Source organism: Martes martes (assembly GCF_963455335.1).
Source record: "Martes martes genome assembly, chromosome: 11".
NCBI classification, from domain to species: domain Eukaryota; kingdom Metazoa; phylum Chordata; class Mammalia; order Carnivora; family Mustelidae; genus Martes; species Martes martes.
In genome coordinates this window covers 59,413,114-59,429,165 of record NC_137899.1, presented here as the reverse complement: position 1 = coordinate 59,429,165, position 16,052 = coordinate 59,413,114, and the positions used below count along the sequence as shown (strand labels likewise).

The window sequence follows — 16,052 nt, the reverse complement described above, 5'->3', positions numbered from 1 at the left end:
TCACAATGATAAACCCATTGCATGTGAGCATAAAATATTTTTAGGAAAAATTGCTCTATTTCCCCCAAGATATCAGTGAAAAGAGAGGCATGATTTACATTTTGGCAGATCTCTTGAAAGTCTATTTTAGTAGGATACATTTAGACTCTCAAATCTGCGTCTTCATTTACTCTTATGATAGTTGTTTTGGTTTAAGTACAGTCAGCCTATGGAGAAACCCAGCCTCACACAGATCTCCAGTAGGAAATTGGTAGTGTTTTACTGGTCCTTGGAGGTTGTAGATATTCTTTGATACTGTACCCAAACTGGACAAATAGTAGTTAAATGTTATTTGAGAGCTGGAATCCAAAACCATATCAATGAACTTTCCATACTTTGTTACATTAAAATTCATGGATCTCTCTTGTACTTTGAACGGATCTCTTACCATGCATGTTTTTGTAACATCATGCCTTCGTCATTTGGAAAATATTGGTTCACTGCATTATGCAGAACTTCCAAATATTGGCAAAAAATTGGCAAAATTAAAAAACTACACTCATTAATATCACTACCAATCTCATTAGAAGAGTCTTTAAATACTGGGGAGCGGTCAAGCTTACAGTGGCAGATCTAAGTTTCTAAAACTGATTTTTGCTTGAGAGCCTAAATTTTATCATGGCAATAAATGCCAGTTGTTTTCTTGGAAATAACAAGCTCACTTAGTTCATTTCTGAGGAAATGTCTGCCACAGTCCCACGTCTGAGTAACCATAGTTTGTCTGTCACTCATTCTTTCAAGTAAAAATGATGTTCCATGAAAAAAAGCAGCTAGTTCAGCATGCCGCTCAGTCTCTTGCACATCTGGAAATGCAAAAATGTGCTTAATGCATTCTTCTGATTTTGTCACACAGAATATTAAAAAGATATGTTCTCAGGGTTGATATTACATGAAAATAATAATGTGTATGGCTTCATCGTGGACATTCATAGGTGAAACTGGCTTGTTTTCTTTAATGCTCGTGCAAGGCCGCGGAGAAGACAGTGAGTTTGGTGCTCCTGCAGTGATTTATGCTGTGGGGTTCAGCAATTTACCCATCATTGCTTTGCAACACCTGTGCCAATGTTAACACAATGAAAAAGGCAAATGTCTTCATTTTATTATGAAAATAGTTTTGACCTCATAGACTCTTTACTTCCCCGAAGGGTCTTGAAACCACTGTTGCTCCAGGGAGATGGAGCCAATAAGAGGTGGTTCCTCTTACGCCCCCTGTGCTTTATCTTTCCTGGATTCTTGCAAAGGAGGGTGAGGTACGCTGTGCGGGCAGAGGAAAGGGAGTATTTGCATAAGCAAACAGAGGACACAGAGCCAAAGCCTGCGACAGAGGAGCTCTGAGCTCTAAATCCGTCTGTGTGCTTTCTTCCTAAGGTTAGAGCAGACAGTTGTAGATCCTTATAAAACAGCCAAGTTACGGTGAAATGATCTTAATACCATCTCATTTATCATTAGATAGTGTTCTTTTACAGAATAAAATTTCAGCCAAAAATCTAAGTTGAGATGAAATAGTTGACTTTCTAAAAAGGGAGTCAAATTCCTTATAATAAAATACAAATACATTTGGATAAGAAACATGGGGGGATAATGAAATATGTAGATATTGGGATGTTCTTATTAAACATGAGAATGAAGAAAAGCCAGAAACTGAGTGAAGGCGGTCTAGGAGAAGATGCTAATAGTGGTTCTGGATAAGTCTTGGATGGTTTAAAGATATGTATGTATTTTTGCTTATCTCTACTGTCTGACTCCCAGCAATGAACAGATATTTATTCTGTAGCAAGAATAATAAAAGGTTAATAAACAGAACTATTATTAACAGCAGATTATAATTGTACCAGAAATCCAGAGCCAAATTAAGGTTACTGTAACTGAGAAATAATTCGACATTCCTGGGTTAAAAGAATTTTAATACTGCAGAATTTATTATAAATGTTAATTAAAAAGCTAAGAGTTTGAGCTTTATGGAGTAGTTAGGAGAATTTCATATCATGGCGTGTATGAATATAATACCCTGGACAAGGACGAGCCCCATTGTGTCGTTTCCTCATGTCTAGCACTGTCTGGGAGTAGGATCATTTCCTGACTCACAGTCACTTCTAACTGACAGAATCTAGCCTATTAAAACCTTATTTTTAACCTGTGTGCTTTCTTTGCTTCCATCATTGCCTGTGGATGATCAAGTCTGTGTAAGACTGCTCCTGAATAGAGAAGTACCTCGGGAGCAACAGAGACTTTTCCAGAAATGTCTGGAGCGTGTCTTACATAGAAGCCAATAGAGAGAGAGAAGAGCAGAGTGCCAGTTGCATGACCTTGGTCCAGTCATTTGGTGCCCTAAGCTGGTTCCCTGTTAATGACAGAAGGAAGTTGAACTACATTCTGTCTAAGGTTTTGTAAGGACCTATCTTAGCCAGAACACTTCCATCCAGGTTAAACAATAACCTTGTTGTTTAACCCTTAAACTGTCCCTGCCCCCCTTCCCCAGGGGACTTACTCAAAAACAAGCCCGGAAACCAGCCCCAAGTAACAAAGCCCAAATACAAGGGTGGGTCAGGCCAGGTGGAGACATCTGATCAGTGGGGGGGATGCATACTGTCTCCCTAGTTACCAAAGGAGTATGGGCCCCACCCTTTGGGAGCCTTTCGGGCACCAATTCTGACCAAGGTGATAGGCTGGTTCAAATATCTACTAGGGTAAATTGTAATTCAGTTGGCCACCTAGTATGGCTGTGCAGCTTTCTCTGTGTGTTACAATTTCATTGGCCACCTGTGCATGGCCAGGCCCAACCGCATGGCCTTTGCCCTTAAAAGCTAGTCTGTAAAGCAGAGGGAGGTCGCCCTCTCTTGTAAGAGGTGTGGCCCCGAACGTTCCGTCTGATTCTTGATGCTTGGCGCAGAATAAAGCTTTGCTTGACCTTCACTTTATATCAGTCTCTCTCCTTTAATCATGGACCCATTACTGGGGGACCTAACAGTTTCTTTCCTGAAGACTTTCTCCAGATTCTGTCAAATGGGATTCTTGCTTGAATTTGAGCTTTTTCCCCCAACATCCCAACCATGATGTTAGCAAGTTGAATGTCTGTGAAAATTTTTGCGTTTTCAGATTTGTGTATAAATTATTAACTTTAATATAGTACAGAAATGTACTATATAATCTTCATGGTGTTTGTTTTTGCTTTTGAAGTACAGTGATAACCATTTCCTATGAAACCCTGGAAGAGTAAAATGTCAAGGTTGAAAATTAGATTGTATGATTGAATAACTATTGCTTATTTGGTTGCTTTTGATATCAAATTAACCTTCGGGGTTGCCAGATTCATAAGTGATTGCAGAACACCTAGCTCCTTAGGTAATGACCTTGCTACTACATGCTAATTTTTCCCCCCTGAGAAATCTGATTATGTCATTGTCCTGCCCAAATCCCATTCGGAGTGCTATGGGGTAGACATTAGTCTTTGTACTTTATAGAGATGAGAATTATAGTCTCACGGTGACATGAGTAACTAGAACTTTAGGCCTCAGGGTGCCTCAATTTCCAGGAGAGTAAACATGACTCTAAATATACCATTTAAAAAAAAAAAGAAAAAAAAATATACCATTTCAGTCGTCTTTATCTTTCTGTTCCTCTTGAAGTTTCATAGCATACTAAAAGGCACATGCTTCTGTCTTTATACAAATACGTCCTTTATTGCTGTAAAATATATGTCAGTCTATTAATCAGTTAGAAGAATCCTTTAGAAGTGTCATATTTTAACTTACTGGCGGTCCAGGATTTATAGGCCCAGAAGGAGCTCACTTTTCCCCACGGTTTTGGTTTGAATTCCCTTGGCCACACACCCATTCCACCCTTCCGCTTGTCTCACCCCTACTGCCAGCTTCAGGGCTTGCCCCAGGTCCTGAGGGAGGAGGGGCTGAGGTGCCCTTTGTGTGAATCCTCCCTGCATTTTCCCCTCTTTTACACCGGACTGCTGGGACCGGCCACAGGGGTCTTCCTTTTCCCATCACGTCTGTCCTGTCTTCTCCCAGCTGGAGCCATCTTGCTTGTAATACCCTGATGCCCAGACCCCTGGAGAAACGTGCAGGGTAATCTGTTGCTCTGGAATGTAGGCGAACTTCTTTTGGGGGAACTTCTTTGTTTGTAAAAACACTCACTGGAACTGTCTACATTTAGACATGTTTTCCTTATTGAAATTCAATGAGAAAGACAAGCTGGCTGGCCTAGAAAAAATGATGCAATAGTATTTCATAATAAAATAAATGAAGTATTATTTGAAATAACTGAACTATTATTTCAATTATGAGTTGCATGAGGGACCTTTCCAGAGTGTCAAGTACTGTGTGCTGGCCTCCAGGCCTGAAGGGTGTGGACCGGCGAGGTGTGAAAGGAGAGCTGGGTGAACCGAAAGGAGATGTGTTTGGGGGGCATCCCAGCTTGAAATCCTGTTTCTAAATCATCATTGCAAGAATTGCTTACCTTGAGATGTCCTTTGCATACAATGCTTAGGGCAGAATAGAATCTGCCCACTTTTGTGAAAATGATTTCCAAGTCCACAAATAGCTAGTATTCAAATGAAACTTTAGAAAACAATCCCATCTGTAAACTTGAGAAGGTGAAGAGAAGTCACATGCTGGAGTTTCAGTCCCTGTTCTGATTGCTTGTGTGAACCTGGGCAAGTTCTTCAAGCTCTGTCTGTAAAATATGATAAAAATACCTGTTATTGCCTCATAGGATTGTTACGAGGATTTAGTTACCTCATGGACATAAGTGCTTACAGCATGAACATTTAAGCAAAAAATATTAACTTTTCTTCAGACAGACATACAGTGTCATAACTAGATGAAGTTGGGACAGGTAGAGATCTACACCCAATCTTTTATTTCAGAGCATAGCTTTTGCATCTGTGTTTTCTGTCTCTTAAAATATGTTGCAATTCAGCAGAGCTGTCTTCTGAAGGTCCTTATAGAAAGGTAGTCATTGTGTGTGAGGAGAAGATTTCCTCATGTTCTCCTCTTCTCCCTGAAAAACACGGTAAAATCAGTTTTCATCCCCTCCGTGAGCATCACACACGATGTGCTAACCCATCGTCTTTAGCCTTCTTTCAAGCAGCGTCAGCTGCATGTGTCATTTGCTTATCGCCTTTCTCTTTGGGTTATTTTGTCCTTAAACAAAGAACATTAGTAAGCAAGAAATAGCCGTTTTGTGAAAACTGCATAGCTAGACAGATTTGTGATCCTTATTAGGGTAATAATCCATCTGTTATAGAACTGGATCAATTTGTAAATTAAATTGATTAATCTAGCAGGGGGAAAGAAAGGTCTTGACTTTTCCCACATAAGCATTTCCTCAAATGGCAGTCATCCTAAAAAGATTTGGGAAGGCCAGACACCTTCTGAAGAGGGGAGCGAGAGTGGAGTTCAGCTTTTGGATTCTCTGGGATCTGATTGTTGCTGGAACTTCCGTATTTTTGACCTGGTGTAATGTTAAAACTGTCTGACGACTGTCAGAATTTTTTGAATACTCACTGATTCGTTTAGTAAATGTATGACTGTGTTTGAATTATCTTCTGCAGTTAGTTTACTGTTATTTTCATCTCGTCTGATCAACAAAATCTTCTGATGAGTCTTCTAACAATGTGTGATTGGAATAATAACTTCACACATTGAAGAGTTTTGTGCTGCAGCTGAGAGGCATGTAAATACAAGCTGCTTATTTGCAAGAAGCTTCCAGATTTGCAATATGATTGCTATGGAAACCACATAATGAAAACCTTATAACCATCTGTGTGGTTTGATGGATTTTACCGCATAGCTGAGCTGTTTTTGTTTACTGTTATTAAAATGTTGAATGGAATATATTAACCCACCAACATGGACTATTTGAGGTATTAATTAGTATTGTATAATGACATCGTGACTCAACACCAAAATAAAATATGTTTAATAATAAACCTAAATAAAACGACATGTGTGTATATTTCTAATATATTGTGGAGGTGATTATTGCCTAGAATTTTCATTTGTCCTTATGTATTTTTTGAGTGTTGTGGAGAGCTTTTCTCTGCTAATAACTGAACATAGTAGGATTTATTTTCATGATTTTGCACCCATTTGTTCACTCTGTATTTATAGAACATCTCCCTTGTACTAGACTTTATTCAAGATTCAGTCTGAGTTTTTCCCCTTAAGATTAAAACACACACACGCAAACACCAAATTTGATTTTTGTTTTCTTTTATATGGAAGCTGTTTGTATTGTTAGCCCAATATAAAATGAGTTGTTCGAATATCGTTAAGAAAAACTGATGTATGAAGGCTCTGACCTAAAAATAGGTTTGAAATGGAGAAAGGAAGTTTCTTTAAATGGGCGTTTCCTCCTCTAAATTACTACTTGGTCAGTATCTCACATGGGTTTCAATTTGGATACTTCTCAGTAAATATTGATACTTAAGTAAACATTTTAATATCATTATTCTGTTAGTTTAAGAATACACTGCGTATATTATAGGCACTTAAATTTTAATAAAATAAGAATAACATCATAGTAATAAATTTTCTAAGTACATTGTTTACTTTGCCAAGAGTGGAGTTTTCCATTCAATTACTGTAATTCGTTTTTGTGATATCTTGACATTAATTTTGGGTGGTGAGTCTATTTCTCATCATGTCTTCTTAAGAGCCCAAATTAGTGCTCCCTATGTTGTGGTCATGGCATTTTACTTGAGGGCAAGCACACCTCACTATTTTTGAATTTACTCCTCACTGTCAGATTTGTGACCCAGTTGGAGGAGAGGAAGGGCTGGGGAAAGAGAAAGTGTGAAAAGTAAGGAAAGTTTTCTCCTTTTAAAAAAAATTAGCCATCTGGGGACACCTGGGTGGCTCAGTTGGTTAAGCGGCTGCCTTCGGCTCATGTCATGATCCCAGCGTCGTGGGATCGAGTCCCACATCGGGCTCCTTGCTCCGCAGGGAGCCTGCTTCTCCCTCTGCCACTCTGTCTGCCTGTGCTCTCTCTCTCTCTCTCTCTCTGACAAATAAATAAATAAAATCTTAAAAAAAAATTAGCCATCTATAAAATAAGTAGGTTGGACCAAATGTCGGCAAATGTCCCCAATAGCTTTAAAATTTGTATGAAAACATCCTATGAACTCATACATGATAACCAGTCCTTGCGGTTTGGCATAAGTGAGATAACTTGTTGAAGAGGAAAAAGATAGGATTGAGTATTAGGTTTTTCTTAGGTCTTCCTGTATTAATTACTGTTTGACTGAACCATATTAAATTGCCAACATTAGGGTCAACTTAAAATGTGTAAAGTGCCAACTATTTCCAGCTGTTCCTTTTTTTTTTTTTGAACGTTCATTATTTTGTTTGAATTGAGTTAGAGAAATTGAAAACAGTTCTATGTTTGTTTTATAAGTACAGTAACTCTCAAGCTTGATTTAAATGTTGAATTTTATTAATCACCACTTCGAAGTTCGCATGGGACTTCTAATGTTGTATCTGTACTCCTGAGCTCTCTACCAAACTTTCCGGTTGCCTCTGGACATTTCCTCTGGGTTGACCAGCCAGTACATTAAACCCCTCACATCAGAGGGGCACTGGGTGGCACAGCTGGTTAAGCTTCCGACTCCTGTTTTGGGCTCAGGTCATGATCTCAGGGTTGTGGGATGCGGTCCTGCGTTGGGCTCTGCGCTCAGTGGGGAGTCTGCTTGAGAGTCTCTCCTTCTTCCCCTGCCCTTCCCCTGTTCTCTCTCTCTCTCTCTCTCTCTCTCTCTCACTCAGATAAATAAATTTAAATCTCTCACATCAGAAACGCAGCTCCCTCAGCAGCGTAGCTTACCTTGGCTATTCTTTCCTCAGGAATGACGCTCTCATTTCGCTGTTAACCAAGCTTAAAACTTGAGTCATCCTCAGTTTCTGTCCCTCCCGCAGCCCTCCACATCTAGGCAGGCACAAAGTTTATCCATTGTTGTTCCTTTCCCTCTCATAACTGGCTCCTTTCCATTTCCTCCAGCCCCTGCAGTTCAGGACTTCCTTCCCCTTTAGCCAGACTCTAAGTGGCCTCTCTCCCCACCCCCTCCTTCACTGGGACAATGGGATCCGATGACCATTCCTCAAGCATAGTTTTGTCCTGCCTTTTCTCTGCTCAGACATCTTCTAGGGCGCTTATTGCCACCAAAAAAGGACTAAAGTCCATAGCCGGATGTTGATGGCCCTTCGACAGTTGGCCCAGACCACTAGCATTATCTCCCTCCTCTTCTCCCCTTTTGAGTACTGCATTCTTTAGCCAAATGGATATTATTGTGCTTTTTCTTTTGCTTATGACTCTCCCTCTGTCTAGACGTTTCCTCCTCCCCATCTCTGTCTATTCAGATTTTCTCCATCCCTCAGAGCCTTCGTGGTGTTCCCCCCTGGGTGGTTTCCACTCTGCGTTCCTTCTGAACCTTGTGCCTCCCATGTCAGGTTCTATGCCCCCATCCCATTTTCCTTTAGATACTCTCTTCTGTCCCTTGTAGGCTGTCAGCTTCTCGAGGGCAGAAGCTCTCTACTGTCTTTGCCTCCCTGGTAGAACCTCCCTCTTCCAGGTAGCTAATGCCCAGTGAAGATTTGTTGGTTGAATTATTTAATAGTCATAATGGCTTTATTTCTATATTTTGCATATTTTGCAATAACGTTTTTGCTTTTTCTTGAAAGTATTCTTTTTGAACTCTGTTTTTCTTGGGCATGCCATTTAGTTCATATGTCCTGCCTTAAATATTTCTAGTGTGTATAAATCCTTAGGTGAGGAAAATGGACATGTAATAAATGACTCTTTAATGTAAAATAATTAAATATAGTCTATTGACCCTGCATAAAACTCTTCTTATTTAATCTTCTCCTGTTTCTTCCTATAACTTGGGGGAAATGCATGTGAAAGGAGAGTGTGGAAATAACAAACATGGGGCCTGATTCCATTGCCGGATAAAGACCACGGACGTTATGATCACAAGCCCAAGTTAGAATCACAAGCAGTGGATGTTTCTGTACCTTTTTGAGCCTCAGTTAAGTCATCTGTAAGAGGAGGATTTAGAAGAATCTGTGAAATCTTAACATCTGCTATAGCTCATGGCATAGAGTAGATCCTGAGTAGCATTTAGTGGGGATTGCCTTGAAGGGTGAGGATCCTTCTAGTATTCTCCTGTGACGATCGAGTGGGAACACATGGAAGCATCTGATACTCAAGAAATGATTTATAGGTTAACTATATTTTGTATCACACATTTCCCCTCGCCCACAACGATGTTTTAGGAACTACGGTTTTATCCGTGGTGGGTCTGTCCATGTAGTGCTGGGTGTTCCTTCCCCGGATTTCCGGGCGGGTCTGCACTGGGGAGCCTTCCAGATGAGTTTCTGTAAGTACTTAAAACCAAGTATGTGCGGCTTTAGGACGTATCTTGAGTTTTATCAAGCCAACCGGGGAGGTTGCTCTCTGGAAACAGCTAGAGGTCTGTTTGTTCAGCTTTAGATGATTGGAAGAGGAATGTGAATGTTGAGTGGTTTCATCCTTGGAGAAGGAATATTTATATGTTCTAAACTTTCCGTTTTGCTCGTCAGCCGGGGTGAGTACTGCTCTCTCTGAGGCGGCCTTTCACTGTGCCTTTCTGCTTGTTTACAGAAGAGGAGGAGGACAGTGTTCCTGCACAAGCGGAGGAACCAAGGAAGATGAGCCAGGACAGTGCTCTTGGCAGCACAGGTAACGACTGGCGTGGCTTCCTGGGGAAGCTTCTTTTGGTTTTGTTCCCTTTTCCTTCGGTCACTTTCCTACAGCTCCAAAGACGTGTACACAGCTCCCCGAAGCTGGCTGGTTCGATCCGGGTATCTTATGGCTGATAAGCTGCTTAGTCCCATTTAGGATGCATGGAAACCCTTGAGAAGGATTTATAAAGTAAGCCAATTTATACAAGGTATTCCTTCCTGAATTACTTTGTAATGACTCAATTAGCTTTCATTTCTGCACAAAGGAGATTTGGTTGCATAAATTAGCTTATCATCATTGAGGAAGTGTCACTGCTGAAGGACAGTTTATAGATACAACATGCAGTTGCTGTCAAACCTATAAGAATGTAATATAGACATCTGTGTATACTTTGTGCTTGAGCAGAACAGACTTCTGCCATTCAGAGACTAACAGGGGACAACAAGTTGCCCAGGGGACTGGCAATGTAGACATCTCTGAAAAGGTCAACTTGACACAGGCTCTGACAATCGACCCACAGCTCTGTCTTCTTTGATAAAAATCAGATAAACTTAAGACCGCTAATTGATCTGCAGCCTGTTTAAATGTTGGCCATGCATATCTTCATTGCATATGATTAACACAGAAAGCAAATGAATTGGGTAAGAAATGCCAGAGTCCAGTGACAGCAGTTTAGAAATTGGAAAAGGACACTGATGGCCTAGAAGGCGAGGAAGGATATTCCCCTTATCCATTTCCACTTGGCACATGGCCCCAGGTACTAATTATGACTGAGACTAGAAAAATAACTCTACATGCTATGTACAAAAATCACATGATATGGGCAATTTTTTTTTCTTTTTTGTGGGTTGTTATTTCCAAATAGCAGGAGATAAACCATATCTGTAGTGCAAGCATGAGGTTAGCTTTGATAAACCAGCAATTATTTTACACGGAAAGAAGAGAGGGGGAGTGCTTTCTTATCAGGCCCTTTACACCTCTTCACAGCCACGTGTCTGCTAGGGCAAGGTCTGCCCTATCATCCCATGTCCTGCAAAGAGCTGGAGTTGAGGGTCACCTTCCCTTCTCTGATACGTTCATTCATCACTCTCTCCAGCTGTCAGAGGCTGGGTGGACAGGAAGTGTGTGTTCAGGAAGTAGCTTTCCCGAGTCCTTCCTACCGTGACACGTGGAAAGGAAACAGGGGCCTGATTTCCGGACCTGGACAGGAAAGCAGGAGCAGGTTGCCACAGGAGGCTCTGGTTTGCTTGTTTCAGAAAGGAAGTGAGGACGAAGGCTTTCCAAGTGAGCACCGTGGTCCTGTAAAATGCAGCCGTAAAACGCCAAGGCTGAACACAACCATGAAGACACTGCCGAATAGTAATTTAAGTCGGTGTCTTTTATTGTGTGTCATAAAGCTTCTGCCAAAAGCGTGGAGGTTTTTTTTTTTTAAATTTCAGTGCAGGTGTAGAAGGTAGACACCTATAGATACTCCTTCCACAAACAGAAGTATTTTGGCTTAAAGCAATTGTATTTTTCAAAAGCCCTCTTAAAGTAACTCTCTCCCAAATTTTTGCCTTTGAGGGAAGGGAGAAAAAAGTCCGTTTTTCTTCAAAGGAATGCAGTAAGTAGATCTAGCTTTCCATGCAATAGCCATAAAGCACTGTAATAATTCTTATCTTTAGTGACATGAAATTCTTTTCAAGCAACAGTTTTAATGCTTTTGCATCTCAGTGACCTTTGCTCTCTCTGGGCTGTCAAAGATGTAACCCTAGAAGTTTGTTTGCTGTGCAGAGCAGTGAGTTGACAAGGGTATTACTATCTTGCTGGGCATCACATGACGTGAACTTCTAACCTTACTCAAGAATGTTATATATTTTTCACATGGACTGATTTTACTTAAAAAGAGAAAAGAAAATTCAGATGAATGTAAAATATGTAAACAAAAACATAATCTTGTGTTTCTTAGAAGTTCTTTCATGTTCAAGCTTACATGTCTTACATATGTTTATTAATTATACACAAAATAAAGATTCCATTTGATTTATTTGTAGAACATGCTTACCTTTTTGAAATGCTTTTTAAACCTCTAAGACCACTCAGGAAGAGATTCTCCATTATTTTATTGTTGAACGTTTCAGTCCTTGTCATCATATTTTTAAAATCTTTTTGTTTTTGCAAAAGCATCTCCAGACTTTAGCTTGTATTTTCCTAACAGTTCTGATACTGCCCAATAATCTGTTTTTGTATGTTTTCAAAAGCAGGAGCAAATACATCGTTTAAATCCTTCACAGGCTGGCTAATTTAGAATGGCTGTTTTTTCTTTCTTTCCTGTCTTTTTTAACCATTCACGCCTTCCCAGGACAAGAAATGTAATGAGGTGGGTTTTTGGTTTTTGTGTTTTGGGGTTTTTTTTGTAATTTTGAAACCATAGATCATGATGTGGGAAGATTAATCCATGCAGCAATGACAACTCAACAGACTTGTTTGTATTCAGAATGTATGCTTCTCTGTGCTTTATACGTTATGCTCCATACCATTTTTGTATGTTTTTTTTAAAAACATATTTCACACGGATTATTTTTCAGCGTGTGAGGCGAATGATGCTAACTTTTGTGAGCCCTCTGTGCTTTGGAGGCTGTATCCATGGATAATTTTTTGAGGACAGTTAGCCACACTTAAAATTTTAAAATTTAAAATTGTAAAAAGTGGACCAGAGGCGCTCGCTCTTGAAGGAATAAGATAAGTCCTAATTTTTGTATCTAGAATTCATACCCAGAATGTTAACATTATTTTCCCGAGGAAACGAAGGCTAATAAATCCATACTGCCAGCTTTTATCTCTAGTCCTGGTTCTTCTGCTTTATATAACTAGTATCGCATTCGGAAACGGACAGAATAGTAAAGTGTGTGTACATATAGTCGTGTGACATAAACCACTTATGCTTTAACAGAGCTTACATAGGGGACCCAGAAATGAGGTTGGTCTTTGGGTAACATCATCATCGAGATTATAGAAAGCGCAGTCAAAAATGCATCTTTTTCCCGATATTGCCAAATCGTTAGCGCTGTTGCCTCTTTACAGCAGTGAGATTTAATGAAATGCTCCTGATGCACATCTGGGGAGAGATGCATCTTGCACGCGGTGGGGGTCTCCCTTCCCCTCATGTGCTCCTGTGACTCCCATTAGTGTTAATGGGAGCTTCACCAAGCGCATCGAGGGGAAGAGAGACCCCAAAGTGATAAGGATTATGTGGTAGAAATCACCATACGCTCTTTCTTTCCTTCCTTCTTTCCCCACCTCTTGAAAACCTATTGAATGAAAAGCTCTTGGGAGAGAATCTGAAAAAGAAGGAGCAGGCGGCCGGTTGGACAGCTGGGGACGCACCGGGATGCTCTCGCTCAGCCAAAACTTCTCCAGTTTTAGCCCAAGTGTTGTTTCTCTAACCTTTTTGGATCAAGCCTCAGGCTAAGCAGCATGGGGACCGCGCAGGAGCCTCGACTGGGGAAACCAGCTATTTAGATCCTTTTACCTCCTGGCCAGTGACTGTGGGGGAGGGCCTTGCATGTGAAATGATGTCATCCTCTCTGTGCTCTAATTCCTTGACTTTTAAACTGACACTGACGGACTGCACGGGGCGCAACATTTGACCCATTTAGCAGTTGATTTAATCCGACTAGAATGTCTCAACTTCTAAATCTCTATTTGTCTAAATAAGTGGTTTTTAAGGGAAATCAGTCACTTTATTATTAAGTAATTCTTTCTCAAAGAAAAAATTGACAATGTTTGGAGCGATCTGTCCAGCGGGAGTGCCCTCTAGTGTCCATTCATAGAATTTACCTAATATGTGCTTTGGGGGAAAATGTAATGAAGGGTGGCGGCAAGCATTGTTAGGTCTTGGTTGGATTCCCAGGCTCAGAGACCTCCCCGCTGGTATCAGTGATGAGTGCTCAGATGCGGGAGTGGAGAGGTCAGAAAGGTGTCGGTCTCTCTCCCTTCCCCTCCCTCCTTCCCTCCCTTCTTCCTCTCATTTCTCCATTTTTCTCTCCCTCCCTCCCCCATCTCTCTCCCCCTCTCTCTGAATTTTTAGAAACCAGGAGAGAAAATTTAATAGGATTTTGCTAAGCTGCACATTCCAGTCCTTGTTTATTTTCTTAATGTACAATTGAAAAGTATCGTCTTCATACATTTTCAAGTGCCACATGACTCAGATTTCCTTTTTGGCTTTTAAAAACACGTGTCGGATATTAGAATTTTCAGAACTTCTGATACACTGTTACCACTTGGTGTACATCACAAACTGCCCAGTGTTGGACGTATCCGCAGGTGCCCCGCTAACGTGCCTGCTTGCACTGGGCTTGCCAAGGAGCCTGCTGTTTGAGAGCCATATAACAAAAACTAAGATGACAGCCCTGATCCAGCACACGTCTCCACAGTTATCCCCTCAGAATTCAGAGATGACATTCCAATGATGGAAGTTGTCAGCACGTATATGTTCTGCCTGGTTAGTGAACACACGGACATCTTATTGATATCACTTGCATTCTTTTTGCGTGAACTCATCAAAACTCAATTATCATGAAATTAAAAACAGGAAACAGTTCTCAGTGTAACAAAAGCATCCAGTGTATTTAACTCTGAGCCGCGTTTCAAGAGAGCCCCATTGTATAAGTGACAAAGCATTTATTACCCCGGTTTATTGTGGTATTACAGAGCGGAGAGCGCTAAATAATCAATCAGTTAATGGTCTGTATGGCAGTTTGAGCACATCGCATCCATTGTGCTTATGCTGTTAGAAGGATGAGCTGATAACTCCAGTGTATGTTGCATGTTTATTCAGAGCGTGATGTCCTAAACTGGGGCTGACGGAAATCTTGAAAAATGCCGCTTCAGCAGCGGCACATTCAAAGTTGCTCAAATATTTTAGAAATAAGTTTGAGAGGCTCTCGGTGCAAAAGTCCCCAAAGATAAGAGCTGGAATTACCCTTTATGTTATTCCCACTGTATCTTCTTCTCTAAACAGCTTGAGGTTTTAGAATGAAAATGAATGAACAAAAACTGTCGCCTAGTTTGGGTTATGTCTGTGCCCTATTGGCTCCTTGATGTTCATTTAAATACAGAATGTTTATGAGGTCTCCCAGATGCTCACATGTTCTCTCCCTCCCTTTGTCTCTGTTTTTTGGGTAAGTTTTAGAAATTTGGTAAGGTGGTTGTTTCATGATGCGTGTGTCCTGTGTCGTGGATATCGCTCTGCGTGCAGCATGGATGACTGACTTCAAAACATGTTGTGAATGGGGTTAGGTCCACTCTACAAAATAAGTGAGAAGGAACTTTTAGGTGCTGGTTTGAGGAGAACACATTGCAAGTCCAGGTTTTAGGTAAAACAAAAAAGGGAGAGAAAGAAAAGAAGAGACATTCCAAAAGAAGTCTTTTTGAAATCTGTCCTTAATTAGATCACTGTAAGAGGTAGGACTTGTCTATCCATGTAATCAAGGGTTCTTTGAATCCGGACAGAATTTTTCTTCGCCTGTTTTGGTGGTTTGAGGCAGCCCTTTAATTTCTGTTGGTTTGTTTTAACTAAGGGCCCATTACATGAAAGCTCTAACTCGTGTTTTCTCTCTCTTCTTCCTAGGAGATAAAAGCACTGATTATGCGAATTTTTACCAGGGTTTGTGGGACTGCACAGGAGCTCTTTCCGATGAGTTGTCATTTAAACGTGGTGATGTGATTTACATTCTTAGCAAGGTAAGAAGGCACCCCAGATGACAGCTGTAAAGGGTGAACCCAAAGCTGGATTTTTATGCATCTGGGTTTACAACACTGGGGAAAAATGCCAATTGGAATTCCTCTAGGTCCTTGTTAACAATTGGGAGTTCACAGTAATTAATTATTTTGTCAAGTGAAATATAATCAAATTTTAAACACAATCAGATAACAGGATTCAACTTAACAGTGTGTTTACCTATCACTTCAGCCTTTGGCTCACATCCACACACTGCCTTCTCCAGAAACAATATACTTATGTGAAAGCTAACATTGTAAGGTATTGGGTTATTTATTATGTTTTTCTTTCCTCTTCCTTTTTATTCTTCTGTGTGCTTATTCTGGTTTTGTCTGCCATTCACTACTGGAAATACTGTTTATAGTAGAAGTTTTTCATCTTTATGTAAATACGTTGGTGTTCCGACAATTTAAAAGCAATGCTTTTTCTATTCAGACAGGTCTAGGTGATTTTTTTTTAAGTTTAATTTAACATAGTTGTTTTTGTAAACATAATGGCGGAGTCTGTTGCTACAAACATATATATA

General features: G+C 40.4%; 1 protein-coding gene across 2 annotated transcripts in view; it reads left to right on the top strand.

Moving 5' to 3' along the window:
• SKAP2 (src kinase associated phosphoprotein 2) overlaps positions 1-16,052 on the top strand; it is a 171,441-nt gene that overhangs the window by 139,214 nt on the left and 16,175 nt on the right. For both annotated transcript variants that reach the window (XM_080818192.1, XM_080818193.1), the window contains exons 10-11: positions 9,685-9,762; positions 15,377-15,489. In XM_080818192.1, coding sequence (XP_080674318.1) covers positions 9,685-9,762; positions 15,377-15,489 — 191 coding nt within the window. The remainder of the gene's footprint in view (positions 1-9,684; positions 9,763-15,376; positions 15,490-16,052) is intronic.